At 41.7% G+C, this 22,228-nt stretch overlaps 1 protein-coding gene across 5 annotated transcripts in view; it reads right to left on the bottom strand.

Moving 5' to 3' along the window:
* col16a1 (collagen, type XVI, alpha 1) overlaps positions 1-22,228 on the bottom strand; it is a 142,609-nt gene that overhangs the window by 68,332 nt on the left and 52,049 nt on the right. For 3 of the 5 annotated variants that reach the window (XM_046057864.1, XM_046057868.1, XM_046057867.1), the window contains exons 1-4: positions 19,384-19,568; positions 12,982-13,111; positions 3,766-3,834; positions 3,557-3,674 (exon numbers count right to left, since the gene is read on the bottom strand). In XM_046057864.1, the coding sequence (XP_045913820.1) occupies positions 3,557-3,674; positions 3,766-3,834; positions 12,982-13,057 (263 nt within the window). In that variant the 5' untranslated portion in view covers positions 13,058-13,111; positions 19,384-19,568. Of the gene's footprint in view, positions 1-3,556; positions 3,675-3,765; positions 3,835-12,981; positions 13,112-19,383; positions 19,569-22,228 lie in introns of those variants that run through there. The other 2 variants (XM_046057865.1, XM_046057866.1) reach the window with 1 other exon arrangement.

The raw sequence follows: 22,228 nt of genomic DNA, 5'->3' as shown, positions 1-22,228 counted from the left end.
ACGTGCTGCAGCATTCTGGATCAGCTGAAGAGTCTTAACGGACTTTTTCGAGCAGCCTGATAATAAAGAATTGCAGTAATCCAGCCTAGAAGTAACAAATGCATGGACTAGTTTTTCTGCATCATTTTTAGACAGGATGTTCCTGATTTTCGCAATATTACGTAGGTGAAAAAAGGCGGTCCTTGAAATTTGCTTAATGTGAGACTTAAACGACATGTCCTGATCAAAGATAACTCCAAGATTCCTCACAGTGGTGCTGGAGGCCAGGGCGATCCCATCAAGGGAAACTATATCTTTAGATAATGCGTGACGGAGGTGCTTAGGCCCCAAAACAATAACTTCAGTTTTATCTGAGTTTAACATTAGAAAATTACAGGTCATCCAGGTTTTAACATCCTGAAGGCACATTTGAAGTTTAGCTAACTGATGAGTTTCATCTGGTTTGATCGATAGATATAACTGAGTATCATCTGCATAACAATGAAAGCTTATGGAATGTTTCCTGATAATATTGCCTAAAGAAAGCATATATAAAGTGAAGAGGATTGGTCCGAGGACAGATCCTTGAGGAACTCCATGAGTAACTTTGGCATGCATGGAGGACTCATCGTTAACATGTACAAACTGAAATCGATCTGATAAATAGGACTTAAACCAGCTTAGAGCGGTTCCTTTAATGCCAATGAAGTGGTCCAGTCCCTGTAATAGGATCTGATGGTCAATAGTATCAAATGCAGCACTAAGATCTAATAAAACCAGTACAGAGACAAGTCCTTTGTCTGATGCAATAAGGAGGTCCTTAGTAATTTTCACCAGTGCTGTCTCTGTGCTATGATGAGCTCTAAATCCTGACTGAAAATCCTCAAATAAACTATTGCTCTGTAGAAAGTCACACAGCTGTTTAGCAACTGCTTTCTCCAGGACCTAGAGAAATGGAAGGTTAGATATAGGTCTATAGTTGGCTAAAACATCTGGATCAAGGTCTAAACATATATCTGGTTTTACAGCTGTTTCTAAGGTTCCTGAGTTTCGAGATAAGGCGGTGCCAGTTGAGGGCAGGTCTTGGTGAATTTTGTTTCTAATAGTTAGAATTTTATCATTAAAGAAGCTCATGAAGTCGTTACTACTAAGAGCTATGGGAATACTTGGCTCAATAGAGCTGTGACTCTCTGTTTACCTGGCTACAATGCTGAAAAGAAACCTGGGGTTGTTCCTATTTTCCTCTATTAATGACGAGTAGTACGCTGCTCTGACATTATGGAGGACCTTCCTATAAGTTTTAAGACTATCTTGCCAAATTAAACGAGAATTTTCCAGTTTGGTGGAACGCCAATTCCTCTCAAGTTTCCACGATATTTGCTTTAATTTAAAGTATTATACCATGGAGCTAACCGTCTTTGTTTGATTATTTTCTTTTTTAGAGGGGCTACAGAGTCGAGTGCCATTCGCAGCGAGCCTGCAGCACTATCAACAAGATGATCGATTTGGGAGGGACTGAAATTAGCATAGGAGTCCTCCGTTACTTTGTGACTTGATAATGAATTTAGAGCTGATGGAATCGCATCCTTAAATTTAGCTACAGCACTATCAGACAGACATCTTGTATAGAAATTTTTGCCCAATGGCGTGTAGTTTAGTTTTTAAGGGAGAATGAGTTAGATTTAGTCAGAAGTATAATAATATTTAACACTAGCCAGTAATGGTTTTAGATTAAAAACATTTAGAAAAGATGATGGTGACTGAGGAAATTTAGGGCTTGAAACTAACTTTTTCACCACATTCCCAAAACTCACAAGGAGGAGCGCTAATATATTTCCACAGCAGCCACACTGAAAAGGCTGCCTGCAGATGTGTCCGCAGACGTTTTTTGTTTAGCAGCCTTGTGAGTGCAGGTATTGACCGATTAATCAGCCACTATATCCCTTAATTGCCCATCTGTTCTCCGCCTTCACCCTTCTTTTCTAAATGCCTGAAACAATTTCATACAATGCAATTTCAGAAAACAAAAACCATTAAAGGAAATAATTAATTAAAGGGAGTATTATGACTAACTGATGCCGCTAGACAGTTCTCTCTGGTTCAGTCATCTCCTTTTTGGTGAGCCAAGAAAGCAAAAGAAAAGGCAAATGGAAAAAAACGCAAGCATCTGCTCTGATTTTGTTTAATCATTTTGAGAAACGTGTATGGAAGACAGTGAGTTCTATGTATAGAAGGTAGCAGAATGAAAGGCAGCCGACAGGCATGGCTGATGTGCAAACATTGATTGTTCTTTGTCTGAGTTAAAAAGAAGTCACCCAGGTAGCACTCTTCACTGATAAAACTGACAGCAAAGCTCTCAATGGCATCACAATTTCAATAAACGCTGCACCATAACAAAATCCCAAACCAGCAGCAGAGAAGAGATGACAATGAAGAGAGAATGGTGTTCCCGTCTTCTCTCTGTATGGTTAGAGGCAAAACAAAAACAGCTTGGATTTTCCTTTTTGGTTCCAAAGATGCTGATTTCCTGAAGTGACAGTTTTTTTAGTTTTTCCCCCCTTTTCATAAGGACAACTACTCTCTAAGCCAGTGACAAACAATATATGTGACACTTTTAGAACAAAATGTCTCTACCAAAAAAGAGATTTATCGGGCCTTCAAGCAAGTGGAGCTCACAGTTCTGGACAGAGTGATACAATACTCTAGGTTGACCCAATTGGCAAGTTCTGAAAAACTGCATTATTGGTTGGTACAACGTAGCACAGCCGACTAAAAACCATCTACAGTTGCAAAGAAAAAAAGAGGATGGAAAAACAGCCAACACATAACCCTAATAAGCACTTGTCACGCAATTCCAAACATAATCTGCACCCAACTACTGTGTAATAACAACATGAAAAGCCAGGAAAGCATAATTAAACCATGTCAAGCTGCAAAACCATGTTGTGAAAGGAAGTCGTGCTCTGTTGGATTTTATGGCTGCAGGTCTCTTCGCCCAGAAACGAGTTCAGAACAAGCTGAGGCTCTCAAATGTGACTATTAAATTCATACCCTTTTTTTTTACCGGCAAATGCATCATGCCTACTAATTAAGGCATCACTCCAATAGGTTGTGCTCACATTTTATATGAAAACTAGTTACAGCAAGAATATGTGGTGGTCACAGCCGGAAAACCAAAAGGCTGTTACAGTTCAGTTTTACAAGCCAGTGTCAGTGGTGAGGGAAATGAAGTTGTATTTCTGGAAATGCTATCAGAGAGTGACCCATGGTGTATGGTTTGCCAGGTGTCTGCTTTTTACACAATAGCCATTGGACAATGCTGACATGTCGAGTGAGGGTTCAGAGGTTGATTTCCCGTGGGGTGTTCAGTCCCTCTCCCTTTCCTTTTCTTCAGCATGTAAAGCGAGTGTCTGTCGATATAGCCCTGAAGAAAGCTTAAAATCCAGCAGAAAATATACTTCCCTTCCTGTAATACATTCTCTACCACCTAAAGTTGTACACGATGTGTTTGTGTGAGATGTGTTTGTATGTAGGTGCTGGAAAGAGAGCAAGTGAGGGACAAGTATTGTAAACTTACTCGGTGGGGCGTAGGAGTGCAGTCTTGCCCAGGCGGAGGATGACGGGTCCTCGAGGGTTGCGGATCTTCTTGACATCTGCACTCTTGAGCAAGGAGAATCGCCTCACCAGATTAAAACCTGACAACAAAATGGCATTCATCAGCACCCACGTGAATAAAAGTCAGAAAAGAATAGCTGTCTGTCTGCGTATTTGAGTTTATCTTTTCACCAGTGATATTGTGCTTGGCCGTCTGAGGAAACTTCCACTCATCCACTTGTAACGTTGGGCACTGTACATCTGTGGAGACAAAGAGAAGACACGAGCGTTATGCAAGAAAATACAGTCAAAAAGTAAAAACAACAAAAACTGTAATTCAAGCATTCATCAGATGTCAAGAAGAGTACATCAGTCTTTGGAGAAGATATCCCAAAAGTAACTTTTCACGATTGCTTGGTGAAATGGACAGAGTTGTGTGCAAGAGAGAACAAGCAACTTCAAAGATACATACATTTGAGGGTAACAGAAATATTGATCTGGAAGAAAGAGAGAGGGAGTTGGTGGGGGTGAAAGAGAGTCAAAAAAAGAGTGTAAAACACAGAGAGCAAGATGAAATGAGGGCAAAGCTGTGCAGGGAGGAACACAGCCCAGTCTGACAGGTTGTCTAGCACCAAGCTTGTCTGTCGCGGTAGCCTCCGTTTGATGGATATGTTCTCACCCTGTCAGGGGAGGTTACAAAGAAAAGTGTTGCCTGTCAGAGCGGTCTGCCTGACTACAGGGGGGAGATGTGAGATGTATAGAAAAACCGGGCAAGTACAGGTGGACATATGCCCTGTGAATCACTGTGATCCACAGTTAATTGATCTCCTTGGGGCCAAGGACCAAGGCCCCAAGCAAGACGTTCTACAGGGCACAGTTTTTCAAAAGTGTATTTTTTTGATACACACTATGACTGCAGAGAATATGGAAGCAGGTGGTGCCCTGAATTAACCAAAAATAAAACCTAATAATTTTCTCTGAGCTGTGCTGCTGTCAGTAATATTCTAAATCATTAATGTGCGCTTTATGCCAAACCTGAAGGTCAGATATTTTAATCTAACCTCATTCAATACTGCCCCATGCACACTGTCAAGTGCTGTCCACGTGGACCAGAGAAGAGTTATTCTCTCTGTATCTAAAGAGAAGAAAGGTGTTTTTTTTAATCACCATTCCAAAACCAAAAACACACAAAGTATAAGGACTAGGTTGAACTGCATGTTTATATCGTTTAAGGTAAAACGTTAGCATGCCTGGCTAACTAGCTACCTGCATTAGTAACCTAGTAACCTAAACTTGCATTAAATAGAAATACGTATGCTAAACTCATTGGTTATGCCTCACTTGATTTATTAACTCAGAAAGCATTTTCCAGATAGGTTTATGATCTCAATGGGTAGTTTCAAATGTTCTTTGATATAGAATGATGTTCATTTTGTAAGGATAGTCCCATTTAGAGTGAAATAGATGATAAAGCAAAGAATGCTTTAGGGTGTTGCTACCTTATGGTCACTTTTGGCTCCAATAAAACAAGTTGGCAATGGCCAAAATGCCAGACTCAAGGCTTCAAAACTGTAGCCCACAAACCTATGTGTGGCTACGTCCACTTCGTTTATACAGTCTATGGTTTTTCTGTGGTTAAACATTTCAATTACTTTTTTTATCTGTAACAATGTACTATAATACTTCATAACAATAATAATAATAATAATAATAATAATAATACAGGCTCTATCCTGCAGTACACAAACAAATGCTACACAAATGCTTCTTTCTTTTCCATGTCTTTTCCATGGATTAACAACTGATGGCGATGCAATTTTTTTTGCATGGGACATGCAGCTTTAGCCTTTATTACATCATGTATGTAGCTTTCATGCGCATATTCAACACCCTTTTTGTTTTAAAGCAAATCATCTGGAAATATTAGAAAGTCAGCTGGATATAAAGTTTTTACCGTGTTAGCCTTAGTGTGGTCAAATTATCCTAATTTTTTAGGTTCATAATTTTATTTACAGGCTGTACAAGAATAGGTTTCCATGGTTTCAAAATACACACACAAAAAAAATTTGTACTGCACATTGCTGCAGCTCCACTTTTCGTGTGTTGAATGCTCCGTTTTAAGCTACAAAGTGATGCATCTCACTTCTACAAGATCTTTGTTGGGAGTTGCACATGTTCAGTACCTAATTAAGGACTACTAGCCAATCAGCAGCAGAGTTGGGCGGGTCCTGAGAAACTGCTAAATACGGCTTTGGTTCAGCTGTGCGTGTTCCTGGAGCAGCTTAGGAACACAGACTGGAGCAAACGTTTCAGACTGGTAAGTTATTGGGATGTCTTGTCACTGTGTGTGCTGCTGCTTCCACCGGTGTTTTTGAGGGCGTGCCTGACTAGCCGCTAGGCAAGCATTACGACACGTGTTACGACGTGACGCAACATGGTAACGGAAGAAAAAGGGGGTCTAAAGGGAACGCCCTTTAGGGTGGACCTAGGCCTTTTCACAAAATAGAGATATAACACAATGAAGGAAAGGGAAAAAGGCAGAAAGCATAATATGACCTCTTTAAATTACAGTAGGTAGTGAAAGTTCATTTCAGCTGACAAAATTCATGATCATCAGCTAGAAATGAGAAGCATACATTAGTTTACGTCTGTGTAACACAGAAAACCCGTTGTTTAAAAAATTACTGCAAAAAAGTGGTAAATCTGTAATGTGCAAGAATAGAAAACTTGACAGGGATAGCAACAGTAACTAAGAGGGATGGGGCTTAGTTAACGGTAATTGTGTATGCAGGAGAATAAAATTAAAGAGGCACTAACTTTTGTTTGAAGGTCTCTATTGATTGGTGCTGTTAGAGAAGAAGACAAAAGCCTGAGGAAAAGGCTCTTCAAACAAAATTAATGTTTTTGTCTCTCCTAGCTTTATGGAATCGGTGTAATAAAGTTGTTGAGAATGTCTTTTTGATGAAACAGTGAGTGCACTGCATGGAGAGTTGCCTTGAAGCATGCAACAACAACACACTGTTGTGTCTATTTCCAACCACAATTTAACTTTATCCAAGCTGGAAGTCACATCAAAACGAGGGGAAAGAGCATTATATAATTAATAAAATAAAACATCCAACTGACTTTAATTAAGAGCTAGGAATTTAATTTCACGGAAGCCGACTCAAGAAAGAATTAAATCACATTTAGCGCTTCATCACCTACTGTATTATCAAGTTCATCACTTGACACCCTGCAGCTTCTGTTCATCTTGGCTTCAAAAAGACAGACAGTTTCAAAGCGCAGGACATTTCAGCCTGCCTGCCTGCACAGTCTGTTATTGCTGTCTACGAGTAAAAATTCAAGGTGTGAAAAGAGAGTAAACTGTGGTGTTATGGGAAGCTGAGAGAAACTTCAGATGAAAAATCAAAGAAATTACATGAATTGAATGTGACTTCCGAACAAAGTAACAGATAACAGTGTAGAGAACAGGAAGTATCAAACACAAGTTTAGAGTCTTCTGAGCCCTCTGATACTCTCGCTCAGTCTATCTTACACACACGCGCACACACACACACACAATCAAACATACTGTATTTATAACTTTACTGGTCCATCCTGAAGTCTTATCTGCTAACTCAGCACAAAGCATACTTTCTGCAGTCTCACAAAGACACTGCTGCCTTTAAAAAAAGACTCATACAGTACATATTCACACACAGCCATCACAGGTTTTTTGAAGTCAAGAGATGGTAAGATCTACCTTTTGTTGTCACTTAATCTTACTTTTTTTGTGTGTGTTTGTTTGTGTGTGTGCGCGTGTGTGGGTGGGGGGTCATCACCACTCCGTTTCCATCAGACAGAATTAAGATAAAGGCTTTGTCAGGAGTAATCCTTGCTGGAGGCAAGTGGGCAGCCCAATGGTAAAGTTAAGCAAAAGAATAGAAGAGAAGGTGAAGAGAGGAGGAAGAGTGAACACAAGAGAGTAGACAGGGGGGCGGGGGGTCGTTTGCCCTCTGGGCAACACCCAGACGTTCTGAGGTGACTGGCTGACTATAGGACTTCTTTCATGAGATAACGACATTAAATGACATGGTGGTCTTATAGTAAGACTATGTCAACTCTCTAGCGGCCATTTTAGAACATCTCAAACTCTACTTGTCAAACTCACTTGCTCTCTCGTACATCAGCCGAGCGACACAACATGTATGCTTGTGTGCAGGAGTGCCAACCAATAGTCTCTATTCCGCTCCACAATGTAAACAAACTTTTAATGGAGGAGAAGTGATTACAGCTGCCAACTAGTGATGTGTCGGTCACGAACGAGCCGGCTCTATGAGCCAGCTCTTTTAAGTGAACAATGGAAGCTGGTGTTCTGATGATTTATGTTACCTTGTTGAAAAATGCCACCTTAATGCAAATCGATAGCGTGTAACCCTAACTCTAACCACAACCGCATGCAAAGAACTGCAAAGTAGCACATCTCGACAGGTGGCATAATTGAACACCAGCACCCACCTGAGAGCCGATTTCGCCAAGCACGATCCGGCTGCCATCTATGAGCTGTAATTCCCATCACAGACAACAGCATCCTAACACTTTACAATATACGTGTAAACCCAGATATGCATTTGTTTGGCCCCTTGGTGGCAACATGGCAAGTTGCAAACACAACAGTGACAAATTATCACCTTATAAAGTTGATACAGCAAATGTGTTAGCAAACAGTCATACTGGAGGACACAAAGCCTTCATTTGGAATTCTGCTCTGGCCAACTCTAATATTCACTCTTGTTTTAGCTCTATTTTGGCCCAGCTAGTCGCCACCTTTGTCCATCTGTCAGTTGGTGCGGGGCAAACAGCTGCGGTCCATAAAACCAAAACAATGAGCTGAAAGATGATAAAAATGTTCCATATGGCACAGCTTAAACTGATGAAGTTGAGTATAAAGCCTGACAATGTAAAGGTTGGCTTTAAAAACTGAGGATGAGATGTCCTACAGTGTGCACTGAATTCAAAAAATTCAAAGCTACAATCATGTGACACTCAGATTTACAGCTAAATGACAGATTACATAGTGAATGATCTGCGTTTGAATATAGGTAAATCACATTGTTAAACAACATTAAAACAGTTGTTACCACTTTTAAACCTGTGATTCAAGTTAAATGCTGTGATTACTTGTAAAAGCATCACACTTTTTCTCACGCTCATGGGAGAAACAAGTTGTTTCTACATAACTCAGAGGATGGTTGATATTTTAGTGCACTGTTGCGTACTCAGGTTCTTTGGCACTTTGGCAGAGGACACACTGCGGAACTTGAACCCCATTTCCTCTCAAGCTGTGATCAAAGGAAAGTGCTTGCTTGTTGACAAGCTAATTAGCACATAGTATGAGTTCCACTCCAGGATCCTGCTAGTAGCTGCATGTAGCCTTAAAGAGATTGGATGGTCTTGGCTGGGTTCACTTTCTCTTTGATGGGTTGTGTTTGAGTCTTGCCAAAGCAGGTAATGATACTACACTGGCAGTCATGCAACACACTGCTGTGAGTGTTCCCCCAAGTCTCCACCTTGCCAAAGATAAAAATTCAGGACATTTTAAGTCTTGAGAGAAGTGAAACACTACTTTTTGATGTATACCGACTTACACTTAACTTGGAGGGTGTCCAAGTAAAAGGTGTCAGACAGGGACAACCTGGGAAAATGTAATTATTATAAATGTGCCAATATACAGAATGTAGGGAAACTCAAATATAACTTAGGCCAATGACTAGACAAAGATCGATCACTCAGGCATTCATTACAACAATGTATGTGTAAAGTATCAACTCAACTCTAGCTGACCCACTGCAATATCCCAGCTAAAATAAGTAATGTGTGACCTTTCTTGCATTGTTACTGATATTTAACAACCTTTCAGAAGGTTTAGGAATCAATGGTATTATCTACCAGTGCCTTGTTGTGTGGCCAGGGTACACTGAAACTAACTGTCGGAGTATTAATTCTGTTTTCGTAGCAGCAAACACTTGGCTTGGAATGCTTTCATTAGGAAAAAGAGGTCAGAAGGGTGTTCAGTGTGGTTTGTAACAAGAGAGGGTATGGTAGTTATTGAATGTGCTTTACAATGTGTCATTCCAATATAATTGGACTGGGCTGCTTATCAGCAAAAACTTTGACTTGAGATGTCGAGAGTCTTGCAGGTCCCGGAGGTATAAATACATCCACCATATGGATTGAGTGGGGTGTGCTGGCTAATGTAGTTGATTGATTCAATACAATGATTCAATGTAGCCAATGTGTGGCTAAAATGAGGGGGGAAATGACAAACTGAGAGGGTGCTATTGGGGTTGGAGGGAATGAGACAGAGGGAGAGTGTGTGAGACAAGAGAGAACATTCTTGGTTGTTTTCCAGAGATAAAATTGCAGTACAGAGGAGTGGAGAGACTTAAAACACTGGCCTTTAGAGGGATGAGCTCACTCATTTTCCCCTTGCAGGCCTCTGGCTCACATTCAATACACTTTCACAAGTTCACACACACATAGGCTAGACTCATGACACACACGTTTACAAGCTTTTCACAATGATAAGCTTAAGACAGGAAATGCAGAATCCTTTACACTCGAGTTAAGATTGTGTTGTTTGACAATGTCTGGCAACCTGTGTGCTGGTGAGTATGTGTGTGTGCATACACATATTATGCATACTGTGCAGCCTCTGACATGTATAGCAATTGTGAGTCGCTTTGGATAAAAGCATCAGATAATTAAGTAAATGTAATTCCTCGGATCACATTTGTCACTAGTTGGTAAATTTGATGTAATGTGCTACTTTACTGAGTACTCGTGCTTTTTCTAAGCGCTTCTGACAAAACTTGCACTGCACATTTTCTTCTTTAGAGAGCAGAGACATCACAGGACAGGTTCATTCATGAAGCACCCACCCTAAAGCAGTTACAAGTATAAGTGTTTTTCTCAAGTTCATTCCTCGCAAGTGACGTTTACACACCGCCCGTTATGGCCTACAAACTAGCCTAGTCACACCCTGAAGATTACCCATCAGCAGTGGAGATGGAGTAAAGATGGCTAAGGGTCTGTATCAAATTCTCTAAAGGACAAATGTTAACATGGCATACTCATGGTCTTGACCAAACTAATGGTTAATAAAGTCAAGATAACGATAACATGAAATGAACAATGAAAGCTGCACACCTCAATATTTTTATATTAACATTGAATTAAATGACTCCCCTCGAGGTAATGTGATAGGGGTCACACATAGTAACAAACCCAAAATGATGACCTGACTCTGCAGTTCCTGCCAACTACATGCAGCGTTTTAATGTGTTTTACCGACTTCATTGTTTTGGTTCAGTTTTGCTACTGATGGCAGACACACAACGTTAGCGACTAGCTGGGGAAGAAGCGTTTACCAGCTAAAGAACCAGACATTTCAGTTGGTGGAGACAGAACTAAAATGAGAATGAATATTAACACATAATTATACACTTACATTTGTCGGTGGCCAGAAACTCGATACCAAAAGAATGCTAATGTTGCTCTGTGTCTGCTGGATTTGTAAATCCAAATCAAGTCGAGTCAATGTTGTGTTTACAGCGTGTTCTGGTGCCCCCATGTAGCTGAAAAAAATAACCAAATGCTCCAGAGTCATCCTATGAATCAAACAGCCTTTCTGATATTTTAATAGTGTACACTTCATATTAAGAAAGTCAACCGTATGTGAAGCAATACCTCACATATTGCTTGCTTATTAGTAGTACAAACAAGGGACTGCAGTATGTAATCAGCATCATTATCAGCATAGAAGAAAATCATACAGCCGGTTTTATCAATTATATCCTAATCAGAAATAAGATTCTCCTAACCTGTAGATTTGTTTTTCTGCTGCAAGCTGCTTGTCTTCTCTAACTTCTGTTTGTGCAAATGTGCTTATTACTACTGCAATTACTTGGCACCAGAAAGCATACAACTTAGCTGAAACACAGACAGAGTCAAAACAAATCAATACATAAATCCATTACTTCAAACTGTGTGTATGGTCTGTTGTGCACAAAAAAAACCCCATATCAGCAACACTTTACCAAAGGCAGCAGCAATTTAATTTAACTATAGGGACTGGTCTCTCTGGCTGGTACACTGCAGAAGTGCAGTGCAATCATCCGGCTCCACTCTTCAACACTAGTTTTCCTTAAACCTGCTTCCTTGCTGTAATGTCAGCAAATTACCAGTAAGAAGAGATTTGAATGAGTCAGAGGAATAGTGATAGTGTGTGTGTGAGTGTGTGTGTGTGTGTGGTGCTTGCTGTGACAAAGTGTTATAGCTGCACTTGAAAAAGCACTTTCTTCCAACCACTGGGGGAAAGGACTCAAGGGAGCTGCAAGCTGACTCTGTCTCAGCTGAAAAGCTCTGACTAGGGTCTCCCAGGAGGGACCTCCTCCTCCGCAAAGCTCCCTTCAGAGCTCCACGAACTATAGAGGATTGCTCGACCCCCCAAGTGATATCACAGAGCCGGCCCCTGAGAACACACTGACAGTGTGATGAGGGAGTATGACAGTTCAGAACGAAAATAAGTAAATAAATAAATAAATAAATAACAGAAGGCAATAAAAGAGATTTCTCTTCACCTCTCTGCCTCTTGATTTCTTGGTTGTCTGTTTCTGTCTCTGTCTCTGTCATACCCATACACCACATACATACACCTTGATACAAATAGAAACACATTCTCTCCACCACGCCAACACACACACTAGCATTTCAACATGCTCGTAATCTCATGTAAGCACATTCAAAATCATCCAAACTCATGTTCTTCCTATACAAAATACACAGAAAGTCAGAATGATTGATGGTTTGTGAAGAGGAACACAACCGCACATGGTAAACACACACGTCTCCTTGCCACAGCCTACCACCCCGCCACCAACAGCTAGCATCAAATGCACATACTCTGTAATTACAGCTGCACCATCACACACACAGGGCACAGACGGACACAGTTTCATGAAACTCAGATGGGTTGCAAAGAGAGACCAGTTGGTCAAGCATGGAATGTTTGATAAAAGAGTTAACCAGTGTTAAGTGTTTTTGGTTTTGTGACGTTTTAGACTTTTTGTGAAAGCAACAGTTTAACATCTTTCTTGCCAAAAGTTACATGAGAAGATTCATACTACTCTCATGTCTGTACGGTTAATATAAAGGTACAGTCAGCAGCTAGCTAGCTAAGGTTAGCAAGCAAGCTCACTTGGTAAGATGTTACATCTCGTTTGTTTAATCTGTACAAAAACCAGCATGTTAAAATGACAAGTTGTGGTTTTATGTGGGGTACTGTGTATGTTGAATATTGTTAAAGTAAGACAATTAATTTGTCCTGAACATTTTTTGAACTCCAGCAGGGCAGAAGAAACTCACCTTGCTCTGATGTCAGCGTGTCACATGACCCGAAGCTGAGGGCCAACAGAGTCAGAGAGGAGCAGAGAAGCCACATGGTTTCACTCCTCCGAAAACACCTCACCCCACCTCACCTCACCTCAGCCACCAGCTGATGGATGAAAAAAGAAAAAGAGCATGTCAAAAAAGTTAAATCCTTCCTACATTCTGTGAGCATGCCATACCAGTCTGCTCACTCTGCCGCCAGCTGCACATTATGCTTGACTCCTAAATAGACGTTGATGTATATTTATGAGTCAGTCACAGTTGATGTGTTAATTATGTGGTATGATGCAGGCTTTGTCAGTGGCATATGAATTAACCAGAATGTCCCTCATTAAGGAGTGTAACTCTATAAAGTCTGATCATAGTCATTATCCTGTCCATCTGGTTGGCCTTTGACTTGGCAGCTGCTACACACGCACACCCACATGCATGTAAATATGAGTACACTTAAGTGCACATACACACACGGGACCATATCTAGGAAACCATTCTTAAAGTAAACAAAGTACAAATACTGCTGTAAACAAATACCTACTGCATCTGCAAGACAACAAAGCAAAGTGCACACATGAAAGTAAAATGATTTACAAGCTGGCTGGCCGTTCCACAGTCAAACAGACAGCGGGGCCAAAACACACAAACACATCTGGAGACTATTCCACTGGAGCCATGGTTGTGTTGCACCAGATGCTTCCACGTGGCCCAACAACAAACACACACACACACACACACACACACACACAGATTAAAATGTGCGCCACGGCTAAATAATCATTATATTCTGTCTCCACAGTCCCTCTCCCTTAATACAACCCCTATTTCATAAAAATCACAAAAGAATGCATGCACATAAGGACACCAACACGGCCCACTCTGACTCGCATAAACACATCCCAGCTGACCTGGACTTGCCCTCAGCATGTGTACAGACCCCATAACTCTGCAGTGTTTACAGGTACAGCAGGGCCTCAAGGCAGGCAGGCTAGCAGACTGTGTCTCTATACACACACCTGTCCCGTCTGCCAGGAGAAATGACCCCCGCTCTCCCCCGGGGGTACACAATGTGGCACTCCTGCCTGGCCGAGGACACGGTGTAAATACCATCTAGCCTGACCTGACTGCCTGCAGCATGCTGCTAACAGACAATGCGGTGGAGGACAATGTTTCAAATTATGTTCGGGAATAACAAGGACAGTTTGACATGGCCCACATTGTGAATTATACATTCAATTTTGGGGACTGCTGGCTCAAGGTGTGGTTGCTTCCCTTATTTTCTTACAAGGCCAGGTTACCATTTTCTGAAAAGATCTTTGCAAGACACTGTAAAATCATGCTATGGCGCAAGTCATCTCTGTGCACAATTGCTGACAACATAGACACTTTTTATCTAAAAGTAGCTGCAAGCTAAACAGCTAGAAGATTTTTTTTTTTTTAAAGTTTTCAGGCTAGCCTCAGATGGCTGAGTTTGAGCACTCTAAAGCTGCAGCCATTATTATAGGCTTCATGCCACATGATCACAGTAATAAGAAAGCTCACACAGTACATAATACATAATGCATCACAGTCCAGAGAACACAGAACACAGGCTAAAGGAAAAGTAACAGCTCATTGCTATTTTTGTCTGGCCATAATCCAGAACAATTTAATAGGCTTCCTAATATGTGTTGCTATGGATGTCTCTCTTTGTCCTCTCTCTGCACTCCATCTGCAGCACCATGGCCACCCAGCTGGCTATAGCAGATAAAGACAGTAAAGGGTTAGGCCACTGGGCTTGCCCGTAGGGCTGGCCATGAGCCCGGTAAGCAGGCCTGCGAGTGATCGGGTCACCGAGTACGAAGCCAGTACAGGAAAGAAAACAATGACAGATTTGAAAGTCTTCCAGGATTACAAGCCTTAAGACCACTGCCGGACAGAAGTGATGACCAACAGTCACAAACACAACACAGCCCTCATTTATGTTTCAGCTTGGACATTTTTGTTTTACAACAACAATGTGTCTCCCTTGAAGACGCAGAGCTGCTCCATAGCTCCAGGAGTCGTTTTGGCTCTAGGTCCAGACCTATTGTCTATTTTCTATTTCCAGTACAGCTATCAGTTCCAGTACTTGTAATAGCTTGCATTTACGGACAAAAGAGGCACTGATACTGTCCTATGTAACAATGGAAGTAATTTGTGCTCAGTGCTTAGCAATTTTTGCTGTCACACATTTCATCATCATTGCCACCTTTTTACAGATGGAACAACAGCCCCAACACAAGCCTGTTTAGAGGAACACTGACAGAGTTAAATGAAACATGTCCTTTCTATGGCCTCACAAGAGAATTGCTTATTAGGCACCCCAGACACAGATGATTAAATGACAGTGAACCAGGAGCCCACTGTTTAGACTGCTTTGCATCTCTTTAAATGGGAGAACCCGGCATAAATGTGTCAGTCATGTAATATTTGACGGTTCACTGCCTTTCCAGCTGTCTCTCCCAGCATACTGCAGCAAGAAGATTGATGGACAGCTCAATCGCAGGGTATCTGCTTCCAATATACCCTGCTCTATCTCACACATACAAACACACACAGTAGAGAGTGGTTTTGGTGCTGGGCTGTGAAAACAACCTCCGGTCTTTGGGGCTGTGACCCTGACTGAATCCTCCTGAGGAAGTCTTCTCTCGGCAGAGGATGTGTAGGAAAGTGCACTAAAAGTTGACTGGATTGCAGCAATAAAACAGAAGGGCTGCATAATAAGTAGACAAGTAGGTGCAAATGCATCCATTCATTGATATAGAAACATGTATAGTACAGCATGTGTGCCACAGAAGGCAAAAGGGGCAGATATACGAAGACAGACCGATAGGTAGAAAGATATGAATGCTAACACACAGAGACAGGAATCTTTCTACCATGCACTATTGCAATAAGCAGAAGAAAAAAAACAAGACGACAACAACTGAAATTCAATTCTGTTAATTCTTGTTGTTGTGAGCAGGGTTTGTTCTTATTGGAAGAAAACTGGAATGATTGTTGGACTGTTAACAGCCATGTGACTATAAAAAGAATAAGTGATTTAGAAAGACGACTAAGTCTACAGCCGTGCTAGCAGGTTTATGAGGCAGAACTTAAGGCCAATTACTGCATCAGTGTGGCTGCAAGTGTCCGTGTGGCGTAAATGTCGTCAGCTGCCACAGTCTGCCAGGGTCTGCACTCAATGTCCACACTACAAGCGTGCTAACTGCGAATGTGCTACACAAGTAACGTGGAGGCTTGTTTCATGAACTGTATGTATGTACGGTATTCCCATCCTTGGTGCTATTGTTAAGCAGTTGCACACCATTTTTATTTTATTTTACAGCCAAATACAACAAACAAAGGAGTTCTTCTTGGCCCCAAATGTGAAGCTCATGGCGCTTGTGCTACAGGAAAAGTCACAGTATCAGTTAGTAGAACTACAACTGATAGCAAACCAACTCTACAAACCACGAATGTTTCTGCCAAAAGTCGTGCCAGTCGGTCAAGTGATTGTTAAGCTATTTCACAGGATAAGTGAAAACTTTGACCGGCTCGTGGTGCTATAGGAATAGGAAAAGTTAGGGGATCACCAGAGTCATGAAGAATCATCCTCTGGGGACCATGAATGTCTGTACAAACTTTCATGTCAATCCATCCAATAGTTGTGGAGGTATTTCAGTCTGGACCAAAGCAGTCGACCAACTGACTGACAGACACTGCCATCCAAAGCCATGCTGCTAGCATGACAAAAAAATAAATAGCTGGATGTTGACATCAGTCAATATGCTGCCATCTTTTCAGACACTCCCAGAGTTCTTTTTGCCAGATGGGAGATGTCAGATGCTTCTTTCTACTGTAAAAGGTACTGATATGTCATGATAAACACGACATGTACACGTACACTCTTGGCTCAGGAACTGAAGCAGATGTGCTTCAGGCCAATCCTGAAAGCGCATAGAAGGCCTGTCACAACAGGAAGCTAGGGGTGAATAAAAGATAAATAAACATGCCTTGAGGCTTTGATAGACACTCTAGATATCCACTGACCGGGAGTGATAGAAATTGGAAATTAGCAAAGGTAATATCCAAACCTGTATGATAATCAAGAGAGACTGAGGCAAGTTTTTACTAGTGTATTTGTGAATAAGAAACAGGCCAGCACAGTTGCAGATTGTGAACAAATGTAGGGAGTGTAAAATGCATTCAATCCTCTCTTTGCTCATCTAGCCTGTCCTCACCAGAAAAATACAGCATATGCAGCAGCTTACGGCCCATAATTACGTACATTGTTAGGCTGTCACCTCTAGTGGTCATATGACGGTAGCAAAGGAAGAAGTCACATGACGTAGAATAAAGAGCGACAAAGTCTGCGTAAGGAGGTGGATGGGGGGGTCAAACACAAACACAGGACTTTCACTCAAGAGAATGAGGTTCGAGTCCTGTGTGAAAGAAAGTTAAAGATATACGTCACCTGAGTTATGTAATGCACTTATTTTAACCCATACCACAATCTTGCCCAAACCTGCAATGCAACATACTTACTCCATGCTATTTTTTTTGCCTATGGCAAAGGCATGACCAGCCCTGCTATGCCTCTGATGGGCTTACCCTGATATTCTTACCCTAGCCCTAACCAGTCTCACTCCTCTTGCCTAAACCTAACCAACCCAATCATGAAGGCAATGAGTGCTAGTCAATAAGAAGCAGAGTAGGGTGGTTCATGCCTTTACCATCCTAGGCAATAAAATATTACTAGTATTTTCCAATGCTCGTACATGTCGTTTTGGGGAATGGTCATATATGTCGTTTTGGGACAATTGACAGTTGACCTATTTTGTCGTTTAGGTATGAGGACATGCTCAAGGCTGCCTCAAAGTTCCACTGCCATGGATAGTTTGGGTCCACATATAAAAGTAATGACGTAAATAAAGTCTGATGACATGAACTAGTTGGCCTAAAGCCCATGCTATGCATGGTTGAGAAGGCCTTCAGCAGGCAGTTGACCTGCTGCTTAACTTTACATTTCTGATAGCTTAACGTTGCTGACCGGAATATGCAAAGAGTCAAGTGGATGATACAATTAGCTGCAGGCCCATAGCATCGGCTACATTGGAAGCAGTAAGTAAAACAGACACTGCAAGGCCCACAGCTAATGCAGTGTGCATGTGCAGCCTGCGTGAGGTTAAGTGAGCAACACTTAATGTGTAGTTAAATTCTAGGACACCAATTTGTAACATTTACAAGGCTGTATTCCCCAAGGTCTGAAGAGGGAGTAGAACCTCTTACTGCAGGGGAGAAAAAGTGTCCCTGGAGGTAGGCTACAGGAGCATTCATGGTTTTCCACATTTTTTAATGTCTATGGTCCTCAGATTATGTTTTTGTTGAAATTACCCTTCAAGAGAAGATCTCTGTTAACTGAAGGTCAGAACGTAGCAATGGAGAGAATGACATAGCTGATCAGAGAAATAAATTCTCTTCATTCTCTCAAGAAGGCAGCTCTGAGTTTCAACATTGAGCTGCTGGAAGGGGGGGGGGGGGGGGCCCAGACAGGATGCAAAAGCCAGCAAACATGGGATGGCTGAGTCATGAGAAAAACAGATGTGACTGTGGTATTCATGAGTTCTCCTCACAGTTTGTGTCCCTCCTCAGGACTTTTTCTTTCTTCCCAGGTAAGGTTAGAGGAAAGAAGTAAGATTTTGGACACTGATGTCAAATCTGTGCAGGGCTATGCTCAGACGTCACTACGTGAATGATATGCATGTAGCGGATCCAATACACAGCCATGCACTGAGGCTTTTCCATGCCACAGGGTCTGGATGCAAGCCACATACATTTACAACTCAGCCAAAACTGTGTTGTAAGAATGGAATCGGATAAGAATGGAAAATCAGCATCACTTTTGCCAGCAGCTGTATCAACTAGTTGTGGTTTAAAAGTTTTAAAGAAACACAAAAATACTGCGATGTGTCAGGGGCTACTCAGCAGACATAACTTTAATAACTTTTATTTCTCCCCTGGGAGAAAGTGAGTTTATCATGTTTACATTTCATGGTATTTTATCTCCTAAAATCATTACACTTTTCTTTAGTAGCTGCTCAAAAGTGAGTTTACAGTGAGTTAGTGGTGTATTTCGTCATCTGCTGTAGCCTATAATGCGCCTATATTCCCATGTGATGTAGCCTCCTGTGTTAAGCAGCCTTAGTCTGGTCTGTTGCCGATATAAACCGACTGCAAAAGTTTCACTACAAACTGCAGTCTTCCATCACTGCCTTACTGCAACGTTTCGTTGCCCAAAACACAAACTTTTTCAAACGTCGCTTTTATCGGCTACGTTTCAAGCACCGTAAACATGTCCATAAAAGTCAATAAAAGCCTTACCTTAAACTATTGATAAATCCCCCAAATTTGCGACCACATTAATCCGTTAATGAATGCGTATGTATCCAGGGACCAGATTGGAAATCTAGTGGGGCGATGCAAATCAAATGTAATCCACTGAATGTTTTTCTTGAGGCTTCTTCCACAGAGAAGGAAAGAAGAAAAAAGTTCCTGCAAGATTGTCCGTGTCCAACTTTTCCCCTCCCTCTCTACCGCTGCTGCACAATCTAAATCCCAAGTCCCCCCCACTCCACTCCCCCCTCTCTCTGTTTCTCCTTACTTTTTCTCTCGCTCTCTTTCTCTTCCCCGTGCCTGTCTCTATCTCTGCACCTCCCTCTCTCCCCCTCTGTGTCTCCCTTCCCCTCTCTGTGGGATATCCCTCAGTGAAACGTGTGGTGACATCACCTTGTCCACAAGGCTGGAAAATGAGCCTTGGGCATCTCTCTAATCCCTACCAACTTCTTCCAGGCCTCTACCCTCTCTTTGCCCTCCCCACCCTTTCCCCCACCCTCTCCTCCTCATGCTCCCTCCATCTCTCCCTCACCTCTCACTGTTTGATTCATGGCTTACTGGAGGGTAAGGAAGACTTGCTTCCATTCTGTCTGGGTTAAAGCACTGTATTAAGACAAGAAATAGGAATAATAGCAGCACGCACTGCATTATTGAGAAGAATTTACTCCATTAAAATTAACGAACTTACTTATCATACTTACCTTTGATTGACGGCCTGGTCCACAGCTTCCATATTGTTTTATCACTGGGTTTTATTGCATCCAATCCATAAAGTGGCCCTCAGTTGCAGCCCCTGACCATTCAGAACACTCGTCTTAATAGCCACATAAATTCCACCTTTATTGTCAGTAAGTAAATAGTTCAGGAGGCGAATAAATATCACTTTGGCATTTGATTTATGTGTGCCTCCCCCACTGATGTGGATGAACAGGTACTGAGGAGTGCTCCCATCTTCAAGGTATTTATTTCTGTCCTCTGCTCAGAGGTCAACTTTTCTACCAAGCCATTATCTTTCACTTTCTCATTAGCTTCAACCTCCAGCTCAGAAAAAGTATAAACAGCATAATGAGAGAGAAAGCTCAACAACAACTTGGTGAATTCCAGCAAAGCCCATTTGGGCCAAGAGGTTTAGGCTCCATCAATGACTTTTGCAGCTTTCTAATACTGCTGCAACATTTGACCTACATGTTCACCCGGATGTTACCTTTTTGAACTAACATTGGTGGAAACAAAGTCCTTTAGTGGAACATCTGGACAGTAGTTTGTGCATGTAAGTGTCTTTATATGTGCTGGTAGCACAATAAAATTCCAGTTGCTCATCTCTTTCTTAGATCATATGCATAAGTAACTTAATACCGGGTTCATACTGAACAATATTTTTGTCTGTTAAAATGTTCACCGTGTCAGATTAGGCTATTATAGTCATAAATTATTTGCGTGACGTGGCCAAGAGACATTACAGTATACACGCTGGCCCCCCACCAATCATAGCTTGCCGTCTTTCATGAAGGAAGGACGTGCTAAGGGGCGGATACCAGGAACAAGAATGTAAACAATCGTGTCCAAAGCGGTGTGTATGTTCGAGATCAGCACAGACCAGTCATATGAAGAGTGGACTTGTAGCTGGAGAGGTGCCAGTTCAGCTTCTTGAGCAAAGCCCTGAACCCCTAACTGCTCGGGGCATGGACTATGTGGCAGCCCCCTCTCTCTGACAATATCTCCATACGTTAATGCATGTGTATAATATGTATAATAATAACACCAGTGTGTAAAAACAGAGAAATCAGAGGGATTAATAAAGTTATCTCCTAAATATCGTGTCCTTGACAGCCAGGATGTTCAGGTTTGAATGCTGAATTTAGAATTTCACCTATCCAATTTGAGAACCTTAATTCCATTCCATTCCTTCTTTTAAACTCGACTTGAATTTTTTGATACGTATTGAATTTAAGGAACTTGAATATACTTTATTTATCCTTTTTTTAAAAATGTGTACAGGTATTCATCCATCCATCGTCAACCGCTTATCCTGCGTAGAGGGTCGGGGGCTGGAGCCAGTCCCAGTTGACATCGGGCGAATGGCGGGGTACACCCTGGACAGGTCGCCAGTCCATCGCAGGGCCACACATAGACAACCACTCACACTCACACTCACACCTAAGGACAATTTAGGGTCACCAATCAACCTAGTCAGCATGTCTTTGGACGGTGGGAGGAAGCCGGAGCACCCGGAGAGAACCCATGCAGACACGGGGAGAACATGCAAACTCCACACAGAAAGGCAGGGGCAACCGGGGTTTGAACCCACGACCTTCTTGCTGTGAGTTTACAGGTATTCATGGTGCCTAAATGATTACTGTAAGCCTAACGATTGTGGTGATTCCCTGAACTGATCTCTAGCACTACTAGCTGTCAAAGTTTTTATTTATCCAGTGAAATATCTCATCATCTACTTGATGGATTAGCAAAAAATTACGTACAGCAATTCATGGTTGCAAAATTATGTTGACTTTAGTGATCCCCTGACTTTTCCACTAGGGCCATCATGGGGTTCACATTTGTGGTTTTGGTTGAAATGTTTTGATATCGACTGGATAGACTGCCATGAAATTTGGTCCCCCTCAGAATGAATTGTAATAACCTTGGTGATCCCTTAACGTTTTTTATCTGCTGCTATCATAAGGTCAAATTTTTATTTGCGCAACCCTTTGGTTTATGATTAAATACTTGAAAAATGATCAACACTCCCATGTCATTGTGTCTTAGCATATTGCTCAAAGCACCAATGTGCGTAAGTACAGCTTTACAGAGCTGTACTTACGCACAGGATGTT

Source organism: Micropterus dolomieu, linkage group LG09, assembly GCF_021292245.1.
Source record: "Micropterus dolomieu isolate WLL.071019.BEF.003 ecotype Adirondacks linkage group LG09, ASM2129224v1, whole genome shotgun sequence".
Classification (NCBI taxonomy): domain Eukaryota; kingdom Metazoa; phylum Chordata; class Actinopteri; order Centrarchiformes; family Centrarchidae; genus Micropterus; species Micropterus dolomieu.
This window is presented reverse-complemented; position numbering and strand designations above follow the sequence as displayed.